This window comes from Leuciscus leuciscus (assembly GCF_965113295.1).
Source record: "Leuciscus leuciscus genome assembly, chromosome: 4".
NCBI classification, from domain to species: Eukaryota; Metazoa; Chordata; class Actinopteri; order Cypriniformes; family Leuciscidae; genus Leuciscus; species Leuciscus leuciscus.
In genome coordinates this window covers 44877006-44889849 of record NC_138728.1, presented here as the reverse complement: position 1 = coordinate 44889849, position 12844 = coordinate 44877006, and the positions used below count along the sequence as shown (strand labels likewise).

The following is a 12844-nucleotide window of genomic DNA, read 5'->3' as shown; positions in this document are numbered from 1 at the left end:
TCTCTCCAGTGTGAATGTTTATGTGCCTGTTAAGGCTTACTTTTAGAGTGAAACTTACTCCACACTGTTGGGAATGTGAATTTTCATGTGGTAATTAAGGTTTCTTTTTCGGGTGAAACTTTTTCCACACTGCTGGCAGGTGTAAGGCTTCTCTCCAGTGTGAAGTCTCATGTGGACTTTAAGGTGTACATGTTGATCAAAACTCTTTCCACACTGCAGGCAGGTGTAAGGCTTCTCTCCAGTGTGAATCCTCATGTGCCTTTGAAGGTTTCCTTTTTGATTGAAACTTGTTCCACATTGTTTGCAGGTGTAAGGCTTCTCTCCAGTGTGAATTTTCATGTGGTAATTAAGGTTTCCTTTTTGGTTGAAACTTTTCCCACACTGTTGACAGGTGAAAGGGGTCTCTCCGGTGTAAACTCTCTTGTGGACTTTAAGGTTACAGTCTTGAACAATAGTCTTTCCACACTGAGAGTATGTATAAGGCTTCTCTCCAGTGTGAGTTCTCATGTGCTTGTTAAGGATTCCTTTTCGGGTGAAACTTTTTCCACATTGTTCGCAGGTGAAAGGTTTCTCTCCAGTGTGAATTCTTATGTGGTCTTCAAGGTGTCCTCTCTGTTTGAAACTATTTCCACACTGAGGGCACATGTAAGGCTTATAAGTTGGATTGTAGCTGAAAAGACTTCTAGTCCCGTTTTTTTTTGACATTTCTCGTGAGGACTTTTCCGTCTGTGACCAAGTATACGTTTTTTCTCCAGTAATGAAAACATGGTGATTGTTATATTGATCTTTCTCTTCCATTTCATTCAGTACTTCAGTCTCCTCTTTCAGTGCCATCAGGTCTAAGAACAAAAAAGATAAACAAATTGTTAACCCCAGTTTAATGGCACAAAGCAACAGACATCAAAACATTTATACATGTAAAGCATGTTAACCAATTTAACCATCCTGTACCCAGTTGGCAGTTAAACCCATAATTAACAACAACAAAAAAACACTATTTGGCCCAGGAGATCGGGTTATAGACTGATCTCAATCAAATACTTTACTTTTGTCAGGAAGCAAGCAGAATAATGTTTCTTATAACTTTGGAATAACCTATCACACACATAACACATGGAGTTAAAACTCCCCAATCAACCAAACCTAAAATCAAAACACTCACATATGCAAGCGAGAGAGCACAGTAGATCAAAACAAGAGAAAAACAAAACAAAGATATAAAAATAACTGTAAACCCGTCTATCGGTCCAATGGCGGTCTCCAATAATACGGGTGAAGATTTTTGCGCGTTACTTGTCTTTCCTTTTACGCAACACAACAAGATTAAATGAAATACATTTTCTCATATGTACTGACTCATTATTTCATCTGACTCCATAAATGAAAAAGGCTTTAATGATATCTGGGCATCATTAAAAGTGAGTGAATGTTTGATTATTCTTTTTTAACTGTTTACTTATGTTTTACCCGTTCAGATTAGGAAGCTATATCCCTAATGCTGCGTTCACACCAAACGCGAATAGAGCGTCTGGCGCAAGTGATTTCCATGTTAAGTCAATGTAAATCACAGGACAGGTTAATTACTTTTGGAGGCTGGCTCCATTTATCATCAAAACAAAAATAAATTACAGATTAGGTGGGTGAGGGTGCGGGTGATCCTCGCTCCGATGCGGGACAACAGGTCATCAAACTGGGTGCGGGACAGGCGGAAGTACCCCTGATAGCGGCCGCCATCCAGGCGCAGCTCCTGGAGCAAATGGTGAAACTCGCCAAACTAGGTACGCCTCCGGAGTACTGAGTAGGGGTCAAGTAAGGCGACGATGACCCCTACGCCGCTTTTCTGCTCCCCATAGCAAATACAGAGCGGTAACTCTCTCGATGAATGCTTGATCAACATCAGCCATCTTGCAAACAGACAACCGCCTAGCACTTGCCCTCCCACAAGAAGCCGATTTCGCCTCAGACGCGCGTCAATTTCGCTTCAAATGCTTGCTTTATATGCGCCATAGATGTGAATTTGACACTCTATTCGCGTTTGGTGTGAACGCAGCATTAGAGGTCCTCGCATCTTCCGCGGGTCTCCCGAGGCCCAGTGTGTTGTGATTGGCACCGGAAAAAAAACTGTCTCTTTGACAGCGACAACACTGTATTCTCTAATGCAGCTCAATCAGGCCTCACCCCCTTTTTTACGTATTTCGTGGGCGTGGATTATTTAAATCAGGGGTTCCCAAACTTTTCCATTCCAGGACCCACCTAGACAAGTGTAATCTATCTCAAGACCCACCAAAATAATTTTAAAGCATGAATGTGGGGTGGGAGGCGTTACTTCTCTTTAGAGCAGTTTTTTTTCCTTGTCATAGTATCAATGACATGTTTTTAATTGCAATACAAACTTATGGTACATTATCAAAAAAATTTATAACGATTAAAATAGCAGCCTAATGGCTGTTGAAATAGTGTGAAGAATACCGTAGTTTTAGTCTGCTGCTTCAACTGATTTACACAGACATGGCAGAACAAATGTAAAGAAATGAAAAAAGTAGCCTACTATAAGCTTAATCTTAGCCAAAAGTTTGATATGACAAAAAAATCTGAATATAAAAAAAAAACACACTAAAAATTTCATTTGATAGTAGGCCTACAACTTTAAAATTAATACTAATATTTATGCTGCGAGTGTTAAACTCATTGCGGTGTTCAGCACAGAAAACGCTTTTGTGCTCGTGTGTGCACATGTGAATTACTTTTTACATAAATATTTTCCTTATGTATTGGTAGGTTGCCAAATGCACGTGAGGGAAGGCAATGATCTCATGCAGAATGCAGCGCAGTGATTGGTTCAGTGCACATTATTGTTTTCTCCACTTAATGAACCGAGTTGGTTTGAGACGCTAGAAATTGTTGCCACAAAAGCTTCATGAAAAACAATCCTGAAATTATTTATCTAATAAAATTAGATAACGTTTCGTTCAGGGGCGTGGACATGTAAGGTTGATGGCTCTTAAATAACAGTGTCAAAATCTCAGATGCATTTTAAAGCGATAATGCCGTTAACTTCACATAATTCTTATACTTTTAAAAATCCAGCATTTAGTTTATCCTGATCCATGCTCATTGTCAGTCGTAAACACGACAGCTTTCTTCTTCAGTTAGGGGGTTTGGCGTCACAACAGCTTTGTTTCCAGGTGGACTATTATTGCGGTTTGTGTCAGTAAATCAAACCAGTGACTAAACGGTCAACTTCACACTGTTTCTCTTAGTAAGATGAAAATAATCTTATTTAAACTATGATTAAATCATGTATAGAAAGCGATCAAAGAATGCTCCCTTCAATCGCTGGAGCTGTCAATCAAACAGCGCAAGTTTCTCAGTGACTGAGTTCTGGACTCTCGCCAAAGCTCCTGTTACAGGCCTTTATCACAGTCCGTTTGTCATCACATCTTGCTCTGATTAGTAGCATAAATAAATTTCTGTCTGCATTATTGTAAATGGATGGATGTCAGTTTCTGAGAAGAAAATTAAACTAATTTAACTGAACGTAAAAATAAAAACTATTTAGACTTACATGATACACTACCATGTATGTCATCTTTAATTTTAATGTATAACATTATCAGAGCGACACGATTGTCAGCACTGCTCCGGCTACAATGTTCTTCCGCAAGACACATGCAGTTCTGTTTATTAACCGCTAGAGAGCAAACGTTCATGCGCATTGCACACTGATGATGAAACACGCCAATGGACTGTATGCACGGAGCGTTCTTTAAAACTTCCATATAAGCCAGCTGGAAAACCTCCGGTGAAATTCACTTGCTGGTGTGTCGGTATCTTCAATGTGCTGAGGTAGCTTTCACAGCATAAATATTGCAATACTTAGTTTATAATCAGAATATAGTCACTTAAATAGTCATAAACATAGCATTAATTTAGTTATTCAAATGTAAGACGACATAAAAAAGACGTGTTCTTCAGCTAATATCGATCATCATTCACACTTTCGTTTGAAAACAAAGCATCAACACACTAAAGTACACACTAAATTTCTACAATTAGATTTATTGAACAAAACTGAGTTTTCACAAGTGCGCTGAAATCAGTGAGCTAACGCTGCACTGACTGACAGTTATTGTGTTTCATGAGACTTTTGTGAATACTTGATACTTCACCTTGACAAATACAATTTTTTAATTTTAATATTTAAAATGTAATATTTATTCAAAAGCGAAACTGAGTGAAAAAAATATTACAGGAAATGGCTAATATGAGCCAATAAATGCTCATCTGCCACCATCTACTAGATATTAGGGGTGTAACGATACACCAATGCCACGGTTCGGTTCATATCACGGTTTTGGAGCCACGGTTCGGTTCGGTTCGGTTCTGTTTGCTGTGGGGGCAGGGTTCATGGCAGGGCACCAGCAAATACAACACTAGATTCACTTTTAACTTAATAAAAACAACAACAACAACAACAATAATTTAACTTATTAACTTTATCTTTATTAACTTAACTTTATACATTGGCTTCACGTTTTCTTTAGAACAGTAAGCACACCTGAGTTAACTAAAATGAAATAAATGCCTCTGCTGACTAGTCAGAAATAAACTGCACACCTGAGTCAACTAAAATTAAATAAATGCCTCCACTGACTAGTCAGAAATAAACTGGTCTAATAAAATAAAAGTTATAATACTAAAATTTTAAATTCTTCTTCAAAAATACCATCATGTCCACATTCTCAGGTGAGAGGCTTGCTCTCTGCGCTGTAACAATGTCCCCTGCTGTAGAGAACACCCGCTCACTGGGGACTGATGTTGCAGGGACTCCTAGGAAGCATTTAGCCAACCTGGCTAAATGGGGAAACTGGCTCTCTTTGTCCTTCCACCATGCAAGTGGATTTGACTCCACTTGAAGAGTCGGCACTTCCTTGTAACGCTGCACCTCCTCTTGCACCATTTGAGACAGAGACTTGGATGTAGGTGTGCTCGTCTCCACTGGAAATAACTTTCCAAACAGTTCTGCGATTGGTGCTCTTTTGGCTGGAGGATCACATTCACTGCTGGATGCCACTTCTGACTGCTCCTCTGAGGCTTGGGCCTAACAAGGACAAAGCCACAAAATAGTTTTAAGTTACTATTGCTAATTGCAATTCATATCTGACAAATAAAACTACCAAAAACATAGTGATGCTCATCATTTCTGATGATCTAAGTTTCTGTTTAGATTTTAATTTAATTTATTTTAATTTAATTTAGAGTTTCAAAAATTATATATGTAAAGTGCTTTTCACAGGACATATTCACTACTACAAGTAAGATATTTTGCAGGTCTGTGGTATTTATAAACCATGAAATTTATAAAATGTATTTTTTTAAATGTATTAATTAATTAATTTAAATTAATTCATAAAATGTATTAAATTAACTCATTTTGGAATTAAAACAATTAAACAAAAATACCTGCTTGTGAGGGATGGTATTCCAGAATCTTCTCTATCAGGCTGTTGAAGACGATGCTGCGCGTGGTGTCATCCAGAAACGGCAGAGATTTAAAACGTGGGTCAAGTGCAGTACTCATATGAAGAAACTGCACAAGTGTTGAGTCAGAGTCTGGGTATCTGTTGGTGAAGTCGGACACAATGGCAGACTTGACATCTTTCACAACTGCTGAATCTGTGTAACTCACGTTCATAGATTCCAGGATGGTGTGTTTCAGTGGCATTATCATTGAAACGGTTGGCAGCTGTTCAGTGCTCAACAGAGCTGTTACAGTTTTCAGTGGTTTGAGAACCTGAACAATTTCCTCAGCTACTTTTACATCTTCATCAGACAGAGTAACAATGTCCTTAATGTTCCTCTTAACATTCTTGTCTGTAAGTGCTGAGAAAACAGCAGCCTGCTGTTCCAGGTAGCGCTCAAGCATGTCATAGCTTGAGTTCCACCTGGTGGGGACATCCTGGATCAGCTTGTGTGTAGGCAGTTGGAGCATCTCTTGTTTGTCCTTGAGCACTGCTGCAGCAGTAGTGCTTCGATGGAAAAAAGTGACAACTTTTCTCACTCTGCCTAAAAGCCGTGACATCTGGTTAACGCCCATCCCCCGTTGTGAAGCCAGGTTAACAGTGTGTGCAAAACATCGAATGTTTGGTGAAAATCCGGCTGCTTTAACTGCATTCACTATGTTTTTGGCGTTGTCTGTTGTGACGGGAACAGTCGCGTTTTCTCTGTCAATTTTCCACTCAGCTACAGCTCCCTGTAGTATTTCCGACAGATGATCACTTGTATGGCTTTCATAGACAGCGCGTGTCTGGAGAACGGGATTTGCAATTACCCAGTTGTCGGTAATATAGTGCGCCGTGATCGTGATGAAGGACTGAGTTGCACGGGAGGTCCATCCGTCTGTAGTTAAAGCAATGAATTTTGCATTGCTCAGGTCCTCCACCAGTTTGGCTTTCACTTTGTTGTAAAGTTGAGGCAAAACATTCTGACTAAAATGTGGTCGGCTCGGTAGTTGATATCTGGGCTCTAACACATGTAGCAAATGCGTGAATCCGTCGTTCTCAACAACTGAAAATGGGCGCATATCCAGCGCCATGAAAACACCAATTGCCTTGGTAATTGCTTGAGCACGGTCTGAGTCGGCCTGTAGCTTAATTCTAAAGGCAGTAGGAAGAGTTTCCTGTTTTTGAGGTCTCTTACGTGTGCTGCTGATATCAATGTCGGGATGATGTCTCCGGAGATGCGCTTGCATGTTAGAAGTGTTTCCCGTCATATGAGAAACTTTTGTGAAACACTTACGACAGACGACGTGCGTTTTGTCTATGACACGATTTCCATTATTGTAGTCCACTGGAAAACCAAAATATGCCCACACAGGAGACGTAAATGTGACCGGAGGATCTTCAATCTCAATATGCCGCGAAGTTGCCATCCTGAAGTGCGTATGTAAACTCCCGAGCGTGATCGATCGCCCAAATCACGTGTGTGACATGCACTTTATTTAGTAAATAATAGTATAATAATATTTAGTAAAACTACAGCTCTTATTAGTTGTTAAACGTGTACTAATTACTATTTAATCAAATGTCATGGAAGAAAAAAAGTTTTGTGACAAAGTGAAGTGAGAATTGGGCCGGGGCAGCAGGGGGCGGGGCACGTCCGGTTCGACATGAGAGTATCGCGGTTCGAACCGTGGCTGTTGTATCGCGGTTTTTCGGTTCGGTTTGAATATCGTTACATCCCTACTAGATATAGAGGTATTTATTTATTTATTTTTAAATAAAAGTGTTTTCTATAAAATGTTGGATTTCCTAAACCTTGAAACGTTCGGTTTTAAAAATGGGAACAATCTCAGAAGGATGAACAAATAATGTTTTTGGTCATCACATTAAAAATAACATTTGAAGTGCTGGAAAATGTTGCGTGAGCGTGTCCAATTACAGACATTGCCTTGCTTTTTCCAACGTTCACATTAGCTTCTAGATACAACATTAAAAAGTCAACCATTGATGGTTTTGTGTGGATGTACAGTGAGTAAAGAATGTTCACCGGAAATGCCCGAGCTGGCTTTTCGAAAACCAGGAAGAAGCCGTGCATTAGCCTAGTCCATTATGAATTCTGGAAATTTAGAAATTAAGTCATGTAAAAATTAAAAGATTGAGACAACTATTCATCAGCATGCATTGATTAATCCTATGTTGTAGCAAAAAAAACAAAAAAACATTGCGACCAAAATCATGTGCTGGTGCGACCAACTGAGAAAGTAGCACCAGTGCAACCAGTGGAAAAGTTAGTCTGGAGCCCTGCTTGCACCTTGGAACCTATTTCAAGGTATATGTTCTCGAGCCACCAGGTACTGTTGTGAATGGAAGTGAATCAATCAAAACTAACTTAAGCTTGACAATAACTTTATTCTAGAGCTGCTGTAAAGTAGGGCTGGGCAAAAAAATCGATTTAATCGATTTTGTAGTTTAAAACGATTTTTATTTTGCAAATTCGAGTTTTTTGCCACAATAGTTTTTTCGGACTTTTCCGCGTTTCGTCCTTGTGCGTTACCGTAGCGCGATATGAGCCAGCCCCGCCCTCCGCCCCGCGTAACACAGTCAAAACAACATGGCAGCGTGTAGCAGAGAACTACTTCCAAAGAAAGGCACAGGTAATTCCGTAATTTGGAACTGGTTTGGTTTTGATGCAGCAGACAAAACACAGACGAAGCCTTGCTGCAAAATATGTTTCAAGGCTGTTGCTACTGGAAGCAGCAGTACAACAAATCTTTTCCAGCACCTGAGGAATAAACATTGCGAAGAATGGGAGAAGTGCAGCCGGCTCCGTAGCGAAAACGGCTCCTCTAGCACACCTGCTAAAAAGCAAACTACACTTCCTGAGAGCTTTACAAACTGTGTGCCTTATGATAAGAACGGAGCGCGATGGAAAGCGATTACAGAGGCGATCACGTTTTATATTGCCACAGACATGCTGCCAATTTATTCTGTCGAAAAGCGAGGCTTTAATCACATGCTTAAAGTATTAGATGCGAGGTACGTTGTCCCCAGTCGCAAGTATTTCGCCGATGTAGCGCTGCCTCACCTGTACAATACAACTCGGGAAAAGATCCGCAGTGAGCTGGAGGAGATGCAGTTTTACTCAGCCACAACGGACCTGTGGTCCAGCCGGACGATGCATCAACACTAGTTGGACTCTGCGCAGCATCTGCCTTCAGACAGCGTATTTCCCCGACAACCTCACTGGTGACTTGGCCCATGGCTTTAAAGACGCTCTCAGCTCCTGGGGACTTTCGGAGGAACGACTCGTCTGCATGACAACTGATAGTGGCACCAGCATCATAACAACTGGCCCAGCTTGCAGTGTTTTGGCCACAGACTGCACAACGCTATAGGTAAGAGTTGGTGTAAGAATAAATAGGTGCACATACTGCACATTGTAAAGTACTGTTTGCTCATAATTTAATAGCCAGAACATGGTATATATTTCAACTGGTTTACACACATAGACTGGGTTACATAAATAAACCTGACTTTTCCTTAATCTGCATTCATTATACATTATGTATTAAACTGTGTTACAGCTATTAAAATTGTGATAAAAGTACAAAACAATTTTGAAAACTCACGTAATCAAATATATAGTTTGGAGTGACAAAAAATATACTAAATATCTTTTCACATTTATTACAGAGAATGGTGTGAAAGATCCAAGGATCGATCGGGCCATAGGGGTCTGCAAAAAAGCTGTATCAGCCTTCTCCTACAGCTGGAAAAAAAGGCGAGACATGACAGAGGTGCAGGCTGAGCTTGGACTTCCCCAGCATCTTTTGATCTCAGAATCCCCAACACGTTGGGGGTCTCGTCAAAAGATGATTGAGCGCTTTCTAGAGCAAGAGAAGGCAATAACTCGTGTCCTGGGTGCGGACAAGAAAACGCGTCATCTTGTTCCCACGTGGCAAGATTTGGAAGTATTAGAAGCCACCAACAAAGCAGTGAAACCTCTCCAGGACTTCACTGATGCACTGTCAGGGGAATCATGTGTCAGTGTGTCATGCATCAAACCAGTGCTGCATTTGTTTAAAACAAGTCTAGATTTGGAGCTAACAAAAACAATCAAAGCTAACATCATGCGTTACCTCGAAAGTAAATACTGTGATTTGGAGAAAGAGGAACTTTTGGACATGGCCACACTTTTAGACCAGAGGTTCCGTTCAACCTACATTGATGCTAGCAAACTGGAAGTTGTCAAAAAAAGAGCGGTGTCTGAGATCTCTGCTCTCTGCCACTCTACCACAGAGGAAGCTGGTCCCTCAGCTGTTCAAGAGAACACCCCACCAAAAAAGAAAATGACTCTGGGTGCCTTCTTTAAAAACAGTGCACCATCCACCACGCCACACCCACAATCTGAGAAAACAAAAATTGAGACTGAGCTTGCAACGTATTTCCTTATTCCAGACATAGAGCCAGACACAGATCCTCTTGAATGGTGGAAGCTGCATCAGCCAAACTTTCCAAGGCTAAGCTTACTGGCTAAAAAATATCTTTCTATTCCAGCCACTAGTGCCCCCTCAGAGAGGGTATTTAGTGTGGGTGGGGGAATAGTTACCTGCAACCGGGCCTGCCTTAAGCCAGAGGTTGTGGACAGGCTCATCTTTCTTGCAAAAATTTTTTAGAATGAGCATGCACAATGTTTCAGAGATCTAACAAGCACGTGTTTTGTTGTTATAGATAAAAGTTTACATTTGTTCACTCTTTGAGCAGGCTATATGTCTGCCACAGGCATGTTTCATTTTTTATATTCACACTATACTGAGAAGAGTTTATTTTTTTAATTGTAATGTTATATGTTACAAAATTTGTAATTATCTGATTTCTTGAACAGAAAATTTAAGCTACTGTGAAGTTGTTGCACTTTTGCTTAAACCTGGGTTAAAGCTTGAAATTGTTGAATGACAGAGCCTCATTTACTTTTTGTTTTGGGATTCTACGCATTTTAACTCTTGAGGACAATCATAGCAATAAAGTTGCACTTTTGACACTATATCTGATGTCTGCAGTCATTTTTTAAGTGCATTGGAAAAAAAATCGAAAATCGAATCGAAACTCGAATTTTTCTTTAAAAATCGAAGATTTTTTTTTTAGGCAAAATCGCCCAGCCCTACTGTAAAGCCAATACTATCTCTGTTACTTTCATTTCCTTTTATCACTGTAAAGCTGCTTTGAAAAAATCTATATTGTTAAAAGCACTATTTTAAATGGAGGTGACTTGACCTGATTAGACTAAAAACACTCAAATCTAGCACTACAAATTAATAAAAGAACACAATCTATACAGACACTTAATGTTTAGCCAATTATGTTTTACATTTTCATGAAAACAATTGCTATTCGTTTGTAAAAGCTTTTTGACTGAGTTTAATTTAGAGTGCTTTGATTCAGTGACTGAATTCTTGGTTATGATGAACTTATTCACAAATTAGAGAGCGAAATGAGACGCACCTTTAATATTACTCATGTGTTTTCATCCTGTTACTTTGCTCACAGAGCGTTTATAATGTTAAAGGTAATGCAATGTTACATTTAATAACACATAATTCATTCTGCGTCGCTTGTAAAAGTTTGAAGTCGATTAACAGGTTTCTATAGGTTTAAATAAACACCGTAAACACTTAAAACACAAACCTTCCTTCAGCCGAATCACAACAGATGCAAGAGCGCGGCGCAGCCTTATGACGTCACTGAACCAGACCAAAATAAGAGTCCTGATATCAGCTGTATGCAGCCACTCACATTTGTTTTTTGACCACTGAAAATGGGTTAAGTCCAACAATTTGCAAATAGAGCAACACTGAGATCTCCATATCTCTGGGAATTAACCTTATAAGACCCTAACAATTTACATACAAAAAGAATAGTTTGCTAATAACCAGAATTTAAAATCATATTGGAATATTTGTACTACTTATTGAGTTACAGGCACGCAAACATAGGAAAATAATATTTATGGCTCTCAGACAGATATGTTCTATGCAATTATTTTCATAAAAAGTAACAAGATACACTTGTAGTTTCAACATTATTTGTTATTCAGACATTCCCCTTAAAAAAAAGCAAAAAAAACAAAACAAAAAACAGCATTGAGGTATTTATATCCGCAAGGTTGAAACATAGAGGGTCTTTAAAATGAATATACCAGTAGAAATGTTTATTAAAAAACAGAATCTAAAAGGACTTTAAGAGATCTTTAACACTTCTTGAGTTACAAAGTGCAAACTTGGGGCAAAAACAAAACAAAAAATAAACACACAAGAAGTACTTTTTCCCCATTTTTGAACTGTCACAGTTGGCATCTAATGCAACAAATATTGCTAAAGTCAACAGTATTTACTAATAGACATACCAATCTCTGCGCAAAAATAAAATAATGATGCTGCCATCTTTCTAATGTAATTTTTACCCCCTGTAAGTCGGCTCCAAATTGTCATTGTGACCACCTTCAACAAAATAGTGGATCACTCAGTTAAAGCCCATGTTGCAGGTTAGAATACCCAGTAAGCCAATGTATAGAAAAATAATGTAGGAACTAGATTTAAATATAAACACATACTTATAAAACGCTATTTAGGCTTCTGGAGTCGTTTTTGTGAGTAAATTTTACTTCCGCATTTGAAAACCGCCGAACCGGAAGTGACGCAACATGAGGTAGAGCGGTCAAAGTAAACAATAGGAAAGCAATGGATCGCAATGACAGCTCGGAAAGCTGGGGGAATTGTAGCCTAAATGTTTACTCGTATGATATATATAATTCATATAATTGATATATATGATGATATCATATAATTATGAGCCTGATATGAAGCCAAGTGAGCAGGACAGGCCAGGGTTAGACAGAACAACGGTGAGTTGTGGTGTGAGGAGAACAGGGCAAGAGAACAGTGTTAGCTTATAGATGTATTCACGTTAGCCTGATGATATGTATAACACTATGCTCAGATCACAATACTGTACAGATTATTATCATCATGTATCAGGCAATAGCAAAGCTAGTATTTAGACCCTTACCTGCATGTGCTGTGTGTGTCAGCCATTAGGAGACAGTTTCCAGAGGAAGAGGGACTTTATAAAGGCTTTGAATTGACCCATTTGGTGACGATGAATACAAAAAATGATCACAATCACAACTGTCTTACTGTATAAAAACTTTATATGTAGAAACAGCCAACACAAACATTAAAGTCGGTTTGTACAGATTGAAAATGAATTATAGAACATAATATATCATATTTATAATAATAATAATAAGTGTTGGCTGCAGACTAATAACAAACACATAAATGCAT

The 12844-nt window shown here is 39.1% G+C and overlaps 2 protein-coding genes across 3 annotated transcripts; both read right to left on the bottom strand.

Annotated features, from left to right (window-relative positions):
* Positions 1-40: 40 nt before the first annotated feature.
* LOC309496089 (uncharacterized protein) lies at positions 41-11180 on the bottom strand. Of its 2 annotated transcripts, none has more exons than XM_082166058.1 (3): positions 9641-11180; positions 8587-9526; positions 41-839 (listed from the first exon to the last, which is right to left on the bottom strand). In XM_082166058.1, exons 2-3 carry the CDS (start codon positions 8759-8761, stop codon positions 55-57), a joined length of 960 nt encoding a protein of 319 aa, XP_082022184.1. In that variant the 5' UTR covers positions 8762-9526; positions 9641-11180; the 3' UTR covers positions 41-54. The 2 variants fall into 2 exon arrangements, with proteins under 2 accessions (XP_082022184.1, XP_082022185.1); XM_082166059.1 differs by having other exon boundaries at positions 9725-11180.
* On the bottom strand, positions 4482-7242 carry LOC309496063 (E3 SUMO-protein ligase ZBED1-like). The gene is made up of 2 exons (XM_082166015.1): positions 5464-7242; positions 4482-5101 (listed from the first exon to the last, which is right to left on the bottom strand). The coding sequence occupies exons 1-2, from the start codon at positions 6929-6931 to the stop codon at positions 5058-5060; spliced, it is 1512 nt and encodes a 503-aa protein (XP_082022141.1). The 5' UTR covers positions 6932-7242; the 3' UTR covers positions 4482-5057.
* Positions 11181-12844: the final 1664 nt, after the last annotated feature.

Coding starts and splice junctions, on each gene's coding strand:
- LOC309496063 (XM_082166015.1), bottom strand. CDS start 6,931: ATGGCAACTTCGCGGCATATTGAGATTGAAGATCCTCCGGTCACATTT. Junction 5,102..5,463: donor ATACCATCCCTCACAAGCAG/GTATTTTTGTTT, acceptor TGTCCTTGTTAG/GCCCAAGCCTCAGAGGAGCA.
- LOC309496089 (XM_082166058.1), bottom strand. CDS start 8,761: ATGGGCCAAGTCACCAGTGAGGTTGTCGGGGAAATACGCTGTCTGAAG. Junction 840..8,586: donor TCCCGAGTTGTATTGTACAG/GTGAGGCAGCGC, acceptor TTTTGTTCTTAG/ACCTGATGGCACTGAAAGAG.